Source organism: Leucopleurus acutus (assembly GCF_964270905.1).
Source record: "Leucopleurus acutus genome assembly, chromosome: 11".
Classification (NCBI taxonomy): Eukaryota; Metazoa; Chordata; class Mammalia; order Artiodactyla; family Delphinidae; genus Leucopleurus; species Leucopleurus acutus.
The window spans coordinates 94,972,056-94,987,232 of NC_139152.1; the positions used below are offsets into that span (position 1 = coordinate 94,972,056).

The 15,177-nt window shown below is 58.4% G+C and overlaps 1 protein-coding gene across 1 annotated transcript in view; it reads left to right on the forward strand.

The window, feature by feature from the left end:
* Positions 1–13,882: 13,882 nt before the first annotated feature.
* CACNA1I (calcium voltage-gated channel subunit alpha1 I) overlaps positions 13,883–15,177 on the forward strand; it is a gene marked incomplete at both ends in the record, with an annotated part of 102,512 nt that continues 101,217 nt past the window's right edge. Inside the window, one exon of the mRNA XM_082849693.1 lies at positions 13,883–14,124. Coding sequence (XP_082705819.1) covers positions 13,883–14,124 — 242 coding nt within the window. The remainder of the gene's footprint in view (positions 14,125–15,177) is intronic.

Below are 15,177 nucleotides of genomic sequence, written 5' to 3' on the forward strand. Positions count from 1 at the left end.
AAAGCTCTTGGAATGTTGAAGTTCGTTTTCTGCCATTGGTTTTCTTCTATCCCTAGCTCTGATCATGGTGGGCTGCTCCCAGGGCCTGGTTCTTAGCCATCCAGGGTACTGGGCTGAGAGCAGTCCCTCTCCATGCCCCGGTGGAATGTGCTCGAAGCGGCACGGGCCCATGTGAGGGTATCTCAGGCCATCCCCTCCCTGCTCTAGTAGGTGGGGTTATTCTGCCTGTTGGGAATCCTGGAACCCTTGACTCTTAGAGTTTTTGAACCTTTTTTTTTTTTAATTAATTAATTAATTAAATTTATTTATTTTTGGCTGTGTTGGGTCTTCATTGCTGCACGCAGGCTTTCTCTAGCTGTGGTGAGCGGGGGCTACTCTTCGTTGCGGTGCACGGGCTTCTCATTGCGGTGGCTTCTCTTGTTGCAGAGCACGGGCTCTAGGAGCGTGGGCTTCAGTAGTTGTGGCACGTGGGCTCAGTAGTTGTGGCTCACTGGCTCTAGAGCGCAGGCTCAGTAGTTGTGGCACACGGGCTTAGTTGCTCCGCGGCATGTGGGAATCTTCCTGGACCAGGGCTCGAACCCGTGTCTCCTGCATCGGCAGGCGGATCCTTAACCACTGCGTCACCAGGGAAGCCTCAGAGTTTTTGAATCTTAGAATCCAGAATCCTCGTTAACAGCACAGACTCTGGAGCCTGGTCCCCTGAATTCAAATACCAGCTCTGCCATTTATTAGCTGTGTGACCTTGAGCAAGTCACCTAACTTCTCTCTGCCACTGGTTCCTCATCTGTAAAATAGTAGTGACAATTTACAAGACTGCGGAAAGGATTAAACGCGTTAATAATATTGGTCAAGGGCTTAGACCAGGGCCTGGCACAGAAAAGTGCTTTGTAAGTGTTTGAGAAATAAATCCGTGTGGATTCTGAGGATACTGGAATCTCTGTCTCTGTACTCTTTGGATCTTTAGGCCTGGAAGGGACCTATCTCATGTCCTAGGGCAGGAATCCTGCCCCAGCTTCCTTTAGTCCCAGCTTGCTTATCCCCATTGACAGGTGTTCCCTACCCTTCCAGCCGCTACAATTGCTAGAAAGTTCTCCTCGGGGACGGCAGAGAAGCCCAGCAGCTGCTGGAATAGGGAGTGAGGGTCCAACAAGGATTGGGTCTTGTCCCTGGGGGAGGGGATAGGGAGCCTGGCCCAGCTGTCAGGTGGGTGCACTAGGGGACTCCGGGCTGGGGCCCATCACACCTACCTCCTGGCAGGGCCCTGGCAGGCTCCCGCTCCCAGGGCACGGCGGGGCCTAATGAGTGTGCACGGCTGCTGCAGCCTTCTGCAAATACCAGGCCCAATATAAATAGCAATAATGAATAAATGAAGCTCCTGCAGCCAGCGAGGGCCTCCAGGAGAGACGGCCACAGCCTTGCTTCTTGAGGAGGCCTGGAATTGCACTCCCGTTCACCAGCAGCTTTGAGGGTCGCCCCTCGTCAACAGTCCTTCCATGACCTTTAGTCTGTGCGCCCTCCATGTCCACAGAGCCCATCCCAGTGACGAGCGGTGGGGTGGACAGAAGAATGAAGGACTGGACAATGAAGGTTTTAGTTGAAGCATAAAGCATTTAGGTTGGACATAAAGCAGGACTTCCTGCCAGTGTGGATGCTTGAAGGAGGCTGGGAGGGGTTGCTAGTCCTGTCGGGACAGGAAAGGGACTTGGATCATGGAGGGGGGCACAAATTTCTCCTGAAATCTGAAACAGAACTTGAATGATCAGAGATGCACAGAGAACAAAGGAGCTGCCCCACGAGATGGTGAGATTTATGTCACTCCAGGTATGCAACTGGGGTGGGGGCAGCTGAGCAGTCACTTTGGGAGACTGTGACTGAAAAGCCCCAGTGCTGAGAACTCACCATCTGGTGGCTTCTCAGGGGCCCGTCCAGCTTTGAACTTAACGTAAGTGTTGCCGGAGGAGAATGGAGAGGAAGTGAGCAATAGTCAGCATCTTCGCCCTGCCCTGCTGCCTGATCTCTTTCACTCTCCCAGGCCTGGGGCTGTCCAGCTGGGCACTCAGCTGGTCAGGGCATGGAGTGCCCACCACCTCATTCCCACCTCCACGTCTTTGCGCATGTCCTTTCTCCCTTCTCGATGCCATTTCTCCACCCACCCCGTCTCCTCTTATCTCAATCCTGCACAAGCCTTCGAGGCCCGGTGCAAGCCTCTGGCCTTTGATGAGGTCTTCCCCGAGACTCCTGATCTGAAGCCCACTCTATTCTGAAATAAATCCATCCCACCGGTGGACACCTTCTGGCCTGCTCAGTTCATGCCTGTGAGACACCGCCTACCCTGGTGTGTGCTTGTAAGACCTTGCACTGTGGTCTGGTGACAAAGGTTTGTCTTGTTTCCCTGGACAGATGAAAAGGTAAGAAGCGGTGAATATTTGTTGAGCACCTACTATGCGCCAGGCACGGTGCTAAAACCTTTTTAGACTCCTCTCATTCTGCAAAGTGTAAACTTTTACCCCCATTTCACAGATGAGGAACCTGAGGCTCAGAGACCTTAAGGGGCTTGCCCAAGGCCCTCAGTCAGGAAGGGGTCAAGCTGGGATCAAGCCTGAAGGCACCTTCCCCCAACATTCTGTCCATCTGCCAGACCAAGTGGTACCAGGGCAGGCTTCAGTATCCCCCCACCACAGCCCCCAGCTCAGCAGGATGCCCCCACCCACCAACCTCCAAGAAGATGAAGTGGGGGTGGGAGAGCTGAGCTGAGGTTCCTGACCCCTCAGGGTCCTGTGGCCTGGGCTGCCCAGGGGAATTGGCAAGGCTGGGGCATTTGCAGTTGGAGAGAGGCATCTGTTCCACTTGGGAGCCCTCTTGGAAGCCTTCCTGGAGGAGGTGGCTTTTCAGCCAAGCCTTGAAGGGTGGGAAGAAGCTGGATGTGGATGAGAAGAGGGGAGGCTGCCTGGGCTGTGGAGTGACCTTTGGAGCTGAGTTCTAGCCAGGCTCCACCTTGTAAAAGCTGGTGGTCTTAGATGGGCAGCCCCTCACTGGGGCAGTGAAGGACCCTCTCCCCACCCTTCTCACAGCACCTCGGTGAGAATCCGGACTGTAATGTGGCCAAACCAGGCACCTGGGACTTGGGAGTGGTCGGTAATAGGGTCCCTCCCTTTTTATGCATGACGCAGCCCCCATGTTGAGGGGATAGGACCCTCCCCCGGGCACGACCCTGAATTTTAAGGAGGTAGCCTCAAGGCTGGGGGCTACCTGTCCGCTTGGGAGAAGTGGGGACTCACCAGCCGTCGCCGTCAGTCTGTCTGTCGCCTCCACGCCTCCCCCCTCCAGCGTCCCGCGCCTGCAGCTTTCCCCGAAGACATTTGGTGTCAGTATAAGGACGGCTTTGCCTCGCACGCGACGCGGCTCGGTCTCGCCGCTGCCGCACGTCCCCGCACCGCCGGGCGCTCGGGCTCCTCCGCAGCCCCCGCCGCGCGCAGACCCCGCGCCTCGAGCCCGGGGCCGGAGGCGCGAGCCCAGCTGAGCCGGGCGAACCCCGCGCCCCGGCCCTGAGCCGCCGCCCGCGCGGCTCCCCTCGGGCACTTGCCCGCCGCTCGGTCCCCACAGCGCCCCCGCCCCCGCCCCCGGCCCCGGCCCCGGAGCGCCGCGCTCCCGCCCGCCCGCCCGCCCGCCGCCTGCCGCGCGCTCCAACTCCGGCTCGGTCCGCGGCTCGTCCGCGCTGCCGGCTTCTCGCCGCTCGCCGGAGCCGCGCGACACTCCAGCCAGCCCGCCGCCTCCTCCCGCCATGGCCCGGGCCCCTGGGCCCGCCGCCCACTGCCCGCCGCCCCTCGCGCCCCGGGGGCCCAGCTGATCCTGAATTGGCGGGGGGAAGCTGGCGGGGCTGCAGGTCGCCCTCGATTTCTGGCTTCGGGGGGCCGCGTCGCCCCTGCGGCTCTAACGTGGACGACCCCCCGCTGCCCGGCCAAGTCCATGCCAAGGTAGGTGGGGTGGGGGTGGGGATGGGGGGAAGGGGAAGCAAAGGAGGGCTCCGCTCCGTGCCAGTTTCTTGGCGCGTCGGGTTCTTTCTTTATTGAGGCGTTTATTTATTTATTTCTGGGGACCGGTCCCCCACCCGCGCGTGCCCATCAGGCCGGTCCCCCACCCCGTACCTTCGGGGTAGGTGCCTTGGGAGGAAGGACGGGAAACTTTGACCGGTCCCTTCTCCAAGGCCACGAAAGTTCTCTCGGTGCCAATGCTGAAGCCGGCTGAGCCAGCGCTGCAGAAATTTATTCAACAAGTCAGGCTGCCGGCCGGGGGCTGTCAGTTCCGCTGCCCCTAAGCTGCTGCGGCTCTGCGGCCAGCGGGACTATAGCTGGTGCCAGTGTCCAGGGGGCTGAGCTGGGAGTGCTGGTGGAGGGAGAGCCGCAGCAGGGGATGGAATGGGGGAAATCCCAGGCAGCCTTTAACTTTCCTCGAGGCCCGGGTAGAGGGGAGAGCCGGCCCCCTCTCTGGTCAGCACCCAGGGGGTGCCCAATTCCTCGCTGTAGGAAGCCAGGAGGGGGGTTGGAGCTGGGACTCTAGGGGGTAAAAGGAATCCTCAGCAGGTCGGGGCTGGTTATATAATGAGTGTTCATGATGATCGGGTTTTAACTGTCTGCTGGGTGGTGTGTGTGTGGGATGCGGGGGGCAAGAGGCCTTGGCAGGGAGTGGGAGGGCCTCTGGGGGAGGTCATGATGCCTGGGGGAGGGGCTCTTGGATGGGCCCAGGCGGAGGCGTCAGTCAGCTGCTCTGCTTGTGTCTTTCTTTCCCTTTAGGGTCCTGGGGGCTCCTGAGCCATGGATGAGACTGGCATTTGGAGAGAACCCTGAGCCGTATTCTGGCCCTAGGAGTCTATGTTCTGGGCCCAGGTGTATGCATGTGTGCGTGTGTCCCTATTTGCGTGTGTGTGTGTGTGTGTGTGTGTGTGTGTGTGTATGAGAAAGAGAGAGAGTGAGAGAGAGAGGGAGGGAGAGAGAGAGAGAGGGGGAGAGAGGGAGATAGGAAGCTGGCTTGCGTCTGCCGTGCAGTGTGATGGGGTCTGACACGCCATGTGAGCAGCGTCCTAGGGGCTGGGGTGCTCAGGCTGGCCTGACCAGGGAGCCAGTCTGTCCTTCTGTCTCTCACCGCCTGTGGGATTTACCCAGCAGATACTGGCACTGCCCAGGGCTAGGGTGCTGTGCAGATGGAGCTGTGGGTCCGTGGGCTAGGCCCCGCGGGAGAGGGTCTTGCTGAGGAGTTTGGGCCTGCTTCCCCACCGTCTCAATCCTCAGGCCCTGCCGTGCTGTGAGGCCGCCTCTCGGATCAGTGTTTCCCCTCAGCCCCAAGGACTGGCTTTGGAAACTCTTGTCCACCCTTGAGGACAAACTTTCTGTTCAGGCTCCAGGACCCCGGCCTGGGATGGGGCGGGGGGGACTGGGCGGGGGAGTCTAGAGACCTCCCTGTCCCCTTTCCACCTCCACCATCCGTGCTGAGACCAGAGGGAGAGGACCCAGTAGGTGTCAGGGCAGGTGGCACTGAGTGGGACAGATTCTGGGGCTGCAGTCTGGTGGGGAGGAAGAGGAAAAGGGGAGAGCACATCCTGGGGGGATTGCTGAGCTGGCTGGCACCAAACTCGCTCCCGCCCTCCCCAACATCGCCCCCCCCCCCCCACACCGGGGGCCTGGGTATCACACCAGGACCTCTGAGCTCCGTGCCTGGCTTCTCAGAGCTGCCCAGGCCTGCTTCTGGAGCACTGAGGAGGGCAGCTTGGGGGTGGGGCTACCTCTGCCCCCTTCCCCCCCACCCCCATTCCAGGCGCTTCTGAGAGGGCATCTTCTAGGCCCACCAGGGGGCACCAAGCAGCAGTTCCGTATCCCTGTGCCCTGACTCCCCTTGACCTTGGGTGGGGAGTGGCTGCCAGAAGCCCTCCTCTCCCCCTCGCTGTCGCTGGCTCCAGACAGCCTGACCCTCGTGAGCCCGCAGCCAAGCTGGAAGCAGCTTCAAGGACTGGCATGGCTGCAGCCTCCCTGTGGTCCTGGACCCAGACCCACATCCTGACCCCGTGGGGGGTTGCCTCCGACTCTCCTGCCCTTGTCCCCCTCCACTGCCATCTCTGCCACCCTCACCCTGTGCCCCGAGTGGGGCTCCCCAGGAAAGTCTGCTTCTGGGCACCGCTCTGTCCCACCCCCAGCAGCTTCTGAACATGGTCCAAGGTAGTAGCAGGCTCTTGAGGGGCTCCTTGAGTGGCGCCTGTCTCCCCCTCGGCTGCCTTGTTCGCTGGGCGCCCAGCCCCCAGCTCAGGGTGCTCATGTCTGGAAAGAGAGGCTGCTGGGCTGGTTTGGGGCTGCAGGGGGAGCAGCGCCCTCCTCTCCTCTCCTCCTCTTCTGGCTCTCCCCCTCTTCTCTTCTGTCCTCCCTTCCCCTTGCTCCTTTCCGGCCCCTCCGCTCTCTCTCGTTCTTTGCTGCAGAATGTTTTCTTCCCGCACGTTCCCAGGATGTGCTCTTGCCTTGTGCCCTCAATCCTTATGCCCCCAGGAGTGCTGCGGCTGGGTTGGGGGCTCAGAGACAGCCCAGGAGCTGGGAGCATGGTCTGTGGGCCCATGCTCCATGCTCCGTGGTCTGTGCATCTCTGAATGTGTGAGTGTGCAGGTCTGTGAGTCCTTAGGTCCGTGGGTTTGTGGATCTATAGATCTGTGGGTATATGTTTCTGTGAACCTGTGGGTGTGTGGATTCATGGGTCTGTGGGCGTAGGTTCGTGGGTCTGTGGCTCCTGATATCCAGAGAGATGTGGGCTGAGTCTCTCCCCCTCACGGCTGCCAGTCTAAGGAGGGAAGAAAACAAGTCTGCTTTCCTGATTCCCTTCTCTCTCTTTCTCTGTTGTATTTGTTAAGCACCTACTATGTGCCAAGCTCTGTTCTGGTCCCTGGGGGACACAGCAGTGAACAGAAGGGAACAGACAAAGTCTTGGTGCTTCTGTGCCCCTGGGAGCGGCCTGGGGTATCCCCTGTGCCAGGTGCCGTGTGGGCACGTGGCCATAGGGCCTGATTTCTTCTTGTGCTCTCAGAAAGGAGAACCAGGGCTGTGTCTGATGCACGTGGGGAGGGGTGCTTTGGAAGCACGAGGTATTTGGATACCCTTGGAGCAAGTGCTGGAGCTTCTGGGGCTCCTTGTGCAGGAGAGGATGAGAGGGAAGTGGTTTCTCCAGGGTGGAAGCCACAGTCTTTTGGGGCCAAGGTCAGCACAGGTCTGGCCCTGCCTTGCAGACCTTCTTCTTTCAACGTGGAGGCCCTCCCTCTACCAAACCCCCCTTTCCTGCACTCTGGCCTGGGCAGTCTCGCTGATGATGCTATTTGAGAAGAGCCTCAGGGTTTTCCCTCTCCTCACCCCTGACCACCGGCCCTGATGAGCAGTCAGGGCTGTGTTTCACTCGTTGTTGGTCCAGGGACTTAGGCCTCCACCCTGGATCACTCAGCTCTTGTCCTGGCCGGGAGACACACGAGCCAGTCCATGGTCACAGGCCTGGCCCCGAGGGGCAAGGCACTTAGCATCAGGGGAGCATCTGCTTCTCGTAAAATTGGGATAATAACTTGCACCTTAAGGGATTTTTGTGAGACTCAGAAATGTCTCTACAGTGCCTAGCATGGGGCCTGGTACAGGGAGGCCGTTTTTCTTTCATTAAGGTACTTTCTGAATCTCTTTTCCCATCTGCTGTCCCTTTTGTGAGGTAGAGAAAGAATCCTGTTCTGCATTTTATACAAGAGGAAATGAAGCTTGCTGAGACTATACGATGCAGAGAGGGTAGAGCTGGGACTCGAACCTGGGCCCTGAGGCTCCTGACCCAGTGCTCTTCCTGCTAGAAAACTCTCCCTCCATCAGGGGCCATGTTCACCCTGATTTGTTCGCTGAAGTAAGACCCAAGGTCCTAATTACTGCAGAGCGAGTGAAAAATGATCAGCAGAGTCACCTGCTGGGACATTTTCAAACACACTGATCAAGATTCAGACACAGCCTCACTTGCTGGCACTTGTCATGAGGCGGAGGGCCAACAAACAAATGATGATGTCTAGTGACAGACACATGGACAGGTACCGGGGGAGGGGGAGGGGGCTGCAACCTTCTGTATACAGCCCGGCCTGGACAACCCTTTAACAGGGAACCTGGATTTGGACCTCCCAGATCCAAACCCCAGCTCTTTGACTAAGTAGCTCTTGACCTTGGGAAAATCCCTTAATCTCTCTGTGCCTCAGTTTCTTCACCTATAAATCGGAAAGGGCAAAAGTGCTTACTTCACTGGGTTGTAATGAGGCGCCTGGCACATAGTAAGTGCTCAACAAATAATGTTGGCTCTGAGTCTTGTTAGCCATCATGGGAGGGGCTGCTGATCCAATTCATTTAACCCTGCAAAGCTGGGAGGGTGAGCTGTTGATTTTGGTGACAGAACCAAGGTGGCTGCCATATGTGGACAGGCTTAGCTGGCCAGACCAGAGCAAGTTTTGTGTCAGGTTCTGCACTTAGAGGCCAGGTTTCAGCCATTCCTCTTTAGGCTAGAGGAGCCTTGACTTGGCCGCAGCTCCTCTGAAGAAGATCAGAGGGGCCCAGTGGACCACATGCCCCATAGTTGCTTCAGTCTGACTGGGATGCCAGTTGGGCTCTGGGGCTCCCAGACTGCATCAAGAGAGATCCAGCTCTGTCCCTGCAGAATCAGGCAGGTGACCTGTCTGCTCTACTCTGGGTGACTTGGTGCAAACCTGTCCCAGTCCTTGCGGAGGTAAGAAGGCAAACTTGCACATGACTGGGGAGAGGCCCCAACGAGCAGATGATCTGGAAATTGCCACCCAAGGAGTGGATGAGGGAGCTGGTGGCAAGAGGCCTGGGGCAGATGAGGCGTGGGGGTGGGCGGGCTGTCGTCACGCATCTGCAGGGCTGTCATGCAGAAGAGGGAGCAGACAGAGGGTTCCAGGGGCTCTGAGACACCGGCTGGAGGATTCTGGGAGGCAGGTTTCCTGCAGCTTCATAGAGACTTTTCTCCAGGCCTCTAGATGCAGGCTCTGCATTGGCGTGTGTGGTGTGTGAGTGGGTGCTGTGGTGTGTGTCTGTGATAATGAGCGTGTGAGGTGTGTGAGTGCATATCTATGTGAGTAAACGTGTGTGTGTGTGAGTGTGTGTCATTGTGTGTGTCTGTGTGTGAGTTTGATCGTGTCTGTGAGTGTGATAGTAAGATGGATGTCTGTGTGACTGGGTGTCGTGTGAGTGTGTAATTGTATGTATGTCTCTGTGTGTGCTTGTGTGTGTGTGTGACTGTGTGATCTTTGTGCTGGTGATGATTAGGCCACTTCAGGGGTCCCAGTCTTTTCAGAGATTCCCTGTGTAAAGATCTGGAGCCCACAGGGTCTAAAACCAGACGCTGTGTTTCTGGGATGCCTATGTTCCGGGGTTCTGGAATTCTGTGGCTGACGGCGCTCACAAGTGTGGGGGACCATCACAGGCTTATTGTATGCTGGCCTAGTGGCTGGTGGCGTGGTCAGGTGCTGATGTGTTACCCCAGTTCATCCTCCCAGCGAGCCTGCCACGGGACAGCCGCCACCCTCATTTTATAGACAGGGTATCCGAGGTCCCTGCCAGGCTGAGCCATGTGCCAAGGTGGGCTGGTGTCAGAGGTGGGACTCTGACACGGGTCTCGGCTTCCAGTGCCTGTGCTCTGAAACATACACTATAGAGTGTCAGGTGACCATAATTAATATCTTGGGCCTCTAAGGTCCTGGGTGATTCTAAGATATTCTGATTCTGAGATTCCTGGATTCTAGAATTCCCGGATTGAATGTGTAGCTTGTTCTTCGAGCTGTGACATTAGCTGATGTGTGGTTGTTGACAAAGGGATAAACAAGTTGCTTATTGCCTGTGTGCACCTGTGAACACACACACACGCACACACACGCACACGGCCTGGGGTGACCAGGCCAGGCCTCAGCAGACACAAGCCTTCCCCATACCACGCTCTAAAGGCTCTGGAAAGCACTGGGAGGCAGATTTCCCCATAGACTTGGGAAGACTTGGAGTGTCTTTGCCCACACTGGGGGTCTTGGCTGGACCAGCAGCTATATCTGCACTGCCTGGTGACTTAAGTGGGAGGGAAGGACTGGTTTCAGGGCACCTTTCCTTGTCCCACAGTGGTGCCTGTGATGGTTCAGCGCTTGGGCTCAGGGGCTGCAGACCTGGACTGGGACCCTGACCCTGCCCTATACTAGTTGCATGGTCTCGGGCACTGCCGGACTTCCCTGGTCCCCAGTCTCCTCCATGAAGTAGGAATAAGCATGGTCTGTACGTCATGGGACTGTGTTGGGAATCGACATAACCAGTGCATAGAAAGCCCTCTGCCCATTGCCTGGTACAGGGTCAGACTCTATCAGAGCCTCTGTGATGCTGTGATGATGGTGGCGGTGGTGGTGATGGTGGAGATGACGGTGACGGTGGTGATGGCGGTTCTGGTGGTGGTGACAGTGGTGATAGCAAAGAGAGGGCTGGGTGGCAGCCCCTCGGGATGGCACAGCTGGCCCCATACATGCTTGGACAGCCACCTTCGTGGGTCCTAGAGAGCCTTTCCATCGAGGTTACATCACCTCTTCACAGGGGCCTGCAGAGGGAGACAGGAGAGGAAGGCTGAGGCTCCAGGAGGCCAGTGGGGTCAGGAGTGGGGGCGGGTGTTCTAGACACAGTGGGGTCCTGTCCCTGCTCGTGGAGGCCAGTCGAGTTACGACACCACTGCCTGCGGGGCCCCCCTGGGATCATCTAGAGGGAGGAGGCTCTGGCTGTGGAAGCAGCTGAGACTCGGGCCAGATGGGCCTGAGTTGGATCCACCAATGCTGCCACCTAAGGCACGTCCTCTGCTCTCCCTGAGGCTCCATCTGCAGACAGGTTGGAGCCCAGGGGGCCCCAGCTGCCAAAGGCCCAAGAGCCTTCCGCTGTAGGCACATGGGCACTGGGGCCAGGAGCTGGGCTGCAGGCGTGGAGCAGAGGGAACTGGGAATGGGGAGCAGGCCCGAAGCTGTCGCCTGGGCTGCTGCGAGGGAGCAGGTGAGCGGTAGAGGCTGGCTGGGCCCTGGGGAGTGGGTTGGAGGCTCCCCGCAGCGTATGGGGAGAGGTGTGAGGGCAAAGGACAGCACAGTGTGACAGCTTTAAACGGGGCCGAGCGAGGCAAAGAGCAAGAGAGTACAACGTGGATGGAGCTTAGAGGGAGGAGAGGAAGCGGCTCTGTGTGGTCCCAGGGGCCACGGCAGCTCTTTCCACCTCTGCGGTTGCAGGCAGGACTTCGGCAGAGCTAGGTGCGGTGGCACGGGGGCCCAGGCGAGGCCAGGCTCTTCTGCCTGTAAAACATACCTCAAATCCACCGCCTTCCTTTCACCTCCACCAGCATCCCAGGCCAGCCCAGCCCATCTCTCCGGTCTCCTTCCGGCCGTCCCTGCCCCTCCACCCTGTCTCCCTTCAGCCCACAGAGGGACGGCTTAAAAACAGAGACCAGAGCAAAGCACTCCCTGAGTAAAAACCCTTCTGTGGCTTCCTGTTGCGCTTGGACTAAAACCCGAGCTCCTGCCGTGGGCTCACAGTGGGCCCCGCCGAACTCTTCAGTTTCATCCCCCCGCTTACCCCTTGCTCAGCCACACTGGTCTCGTTTCCGTTCCTTAAATGCACTGAACGTTCCAGCCTCCCAGCCGTTCCTGGTACCTGGAGGGCTCTTGCCCGAGACCACCCATGGCTGGTGACTGCTGATTCTTGTTTTTATCTTAAAAGGTCTTTCTTTAGAGAGGGCGAGGTGGGATCTCCCCACTCCCATCTTTCTTCCTTGTTTATTTACTTCCCAGCACTTTTTATTAATTCACCAAATATTTATTGAGCGCCTAGTACGTTCCAGGCACTGTTTCAGGCTCTGGGGGATACAGCAGTGAATGAAACAGACCACAGTCCCTGCTCTCTTACAGCCTCCTTTCAGGTCGGGAGACAGACACTGAATCATAAATACATAAATTATACGGCATGTTCGGTTGTGATAAGAGCTATGGAAACCCAGAGAGAAAAATGAATTGACCCGTGTGCCTCTTTCCCTTGCTGGAGTGAAGGCTGAATGAGGGCTGGCGCCCAGTCTGGCTTCTTCACCAGCCTAACCCCAGAGCCCTCACAGTGCCTGCGCACAGTAGGTGCTCAGGAAATAATTGTTGGACAAATGAATGAATCGTCAGGGCCTGGGAGAACGGTGGATGGGAGATGGGGAGAGGGTGCTCCCGGCAGAGGGAGCCGTGCGAGCGGAGACCTAGGGGAGGCAGCCGCTGCCCTGGGACCTGACGAGGTGGAGCTTGGCGGGAGCGAGGGCTGGTGCGGGGAGCGGTGGACTTGGGCTGGCACAGCGGTGAGCAGACCTGCAGCCATTCCGGGGAGGATGTTTTCCCTCCTAGTGGTTGACACGTGGAGGGCCGGGGTGCCTGGGAGCTTATGTAAGGCCTTTGGCTGTTTTTCTAGAACCAAGAGCAAAGCCCTGAGCTCAGGAGAAAACTCTGCCTGTCTGACCAGCCGGGCGAAGTGGCAGGAGGCACCAGCTCCCGCCTGTTGCCCCCAGGAGCCAGAGAAATGTCCAAATGTATCAGCTCTGGGCGGCTCAGCTGACTGCCCAGCGGCCGCAGGCAGCAGCCGGGTGGGTGCCAGGGATCTCTTACTCTTAGTGCCCAGCCTGGCACTGCCAGGGTGCCAGGGCCCAGGAGACCCCAGTGGGTGAGGATTCAGGGATTGGTAACCTCTTGGGTGAGGTGCGGAGGGGCGGGCCCTGCCGTTGGCTGGCTGAGGAGGGGGCTAAGCAAGGCCACAGTCGGTCATCACTGAATCTGGTGAGCTGGTGCTGGGCTCTGGCCCCTAGACAAGCCGTAGTTCAGTGTGTAGCCTTGGCATGCCCCTCCCTTCTCAGTTTCTCCATCTGCTAGATGGGCCTAATAAGGCTTCTGGGGTTGTAGTGAGCATTAGACGAGGCCAGGATGTCAGAGTACCTCTGTGTTCAAGTCACGACCAGCCATGTGATTTGCAGGCCCCAGCGCAAAATGAGAATGTGGGACCCTCGGTCAAAAAGTATTAAGGATTTCAAGTTGGTGACAGCCGGGCTTTAAACCAAGCACAGGGCCCTTCTGAGTGCTGCCTGGGTGGGTGCCCAGGTGACACACCCAGGCATCCAGCCCTGGTGGAGCTCTGTCTCTGCGGTTACCCGGCTGTGTGTCCATCCTGTCCCTTCTCTGAGCCTCAGCTTCTCCGTCTGTAAAGCAGAGAGGTTGGCGTGTGAGGGCTCTGGGTTCTCAGCGTTGCGCGGCAGTGGGTGGGGGCGCCTCTGGGCTCAGCTGTAAGTCTCGTCTCAGATGTCACTTCCTCGGGGAAGTCTGCCCTGATTCCATCCTGGCTTGCCCAGGTACGCTGGTATCTGGTCCCACGGCACCTCAACCTCTGCTTTGTAACACACATCATCCTGGCAGTAATGTCTGTCTTTACGATCACTTTCACCTTTTTCCTGCAAGTTTTCTTTACTTTGATGATGCAATAAATACACAGCTCTAGTCTCATTGAAAAAAACCAACCAACCAACCCACAACTCCCAACAATATCACAAGTATACTCTAAGAATGTTTTGTTCTCCCCACTTTTCATCTCCCCAAACTGAGGCTCAGCAAGGTTGACCAGACCTGCCCCAGGACCACCAGCTCGTTCCTAATCCTCACAGCCAGAGTGAGGCCGAGGGGCCCGAGGCTGGGCTGTCTGAGCCGTGTCCCCCTGTAGGGGAGGCGGGTCGCGGAGTGGGTGCCGAGCTTGTCCCCCGCCAAGCGCCGTCTCTTTTTCTTCCGCAGGGCTCCCTGCTCAGTGCCGACATGGCCGAGAGCTCCCCACTGCCCTCCTCCCCTGCCGCAGCCCCCGCAGCTGAGCCAGGAGTCACGGAGCAGCCCGGGCCCCAGAGCCCCCCTCCCTCCCCTCCAGGCCCGGAGGAGCCCCTGGACGGAGTCGATGCAGACGTCCCTCGCCCAGACCTGGCGCCCGTTGCCTTCTTCTGCCTGCGACAGACCACCAGCCCCCGGAACTGGTGCATCAAGCTGGTGTGCAACCCATATCCTTTGTACGGCCTGGGTTCGTCTGGGTCTGCCCGGGGCCCCGCTGTTCCCTCTGGTCAGGAGGCCTGAGGCTGCAGGGCTCTGGTGGTGGTGAGCCAACTCTCGTGCTGGGTCAGGGGACACCCTGCTCAGGCCGTGGAGCTCGGATGGGTGAGGACCTGGCGTCCTGCTGATGTGAATGTTCTGGAAGTTGCTGATGGCCGTGGGGGTCAGTGCAGTGTCTCGCTGGCTCAGGAAGCCCTCAGGTGTGAACCTCAGGTCTGCGCCGGGACTGAGGAGGCAGAGTTTAGTCAGACCCTGGCCCGTGACCAGCTCCCAGTGGCTGAGCCATTTGGTGGGTGGCGGCTACAGGGGTTATGAGAGCCTGACGGGGAGCCCAGGGGCCTGGACCGGAGACAGTTGACCCCAGCACGCAGGGCGAGGCTCCACCCACCTTGCCTCCTACAGTTCTTCCTGCATCCACCTGCTGCCTCTCGTCTGCTCGGGTCACCCCTGCTCAAGACCCTTTCCTGTTTCCATTGCCCTGCAGGAGCAGAGCAAAGTCCTAACCAGCCCCCTAAGCACGGCCTCGCTTACCTCACTCTGCTTCCCGAGCTCTTCCAGGCCTCAGGGCCTTCTCACATGCTCTTCCTCTCGAAATGCTTTCCTTTCCTCTTCACCTGGCTAGGTCCTTTGTTGCATCCTTCAAATCACAGTTAAGTGCCACCTCCTCAGGGCAGCCCTCTGTGATTCCCCCTTAGCCCCTCCGTTTTATTAGCCCTTCCGTATTAGCCAGTATGTGATTCTGAATCTAACACTTGCCTCCTCCAGGGTGCTATCAGGTGACCAGGACACAGACCGAGCCTGTCTTGTTCATTGCGGGACCCCAGCACCCAGCACAGTGCCTGGCGCACCGCAGGTGCTCCTGTAGCGTTCGCTGGGGGCGTGTTGGCAGTGTCCTCACTGGGTCTCCAGTAGTGAATGGAGCGGAGGCTTAATCATGGGGCACTCAGGCTGGGCTTTCGGGTCTTGGGGGGGGGAGGGGGATGTCATCGATCAGGTGCTGAGGGTTCCAGGAT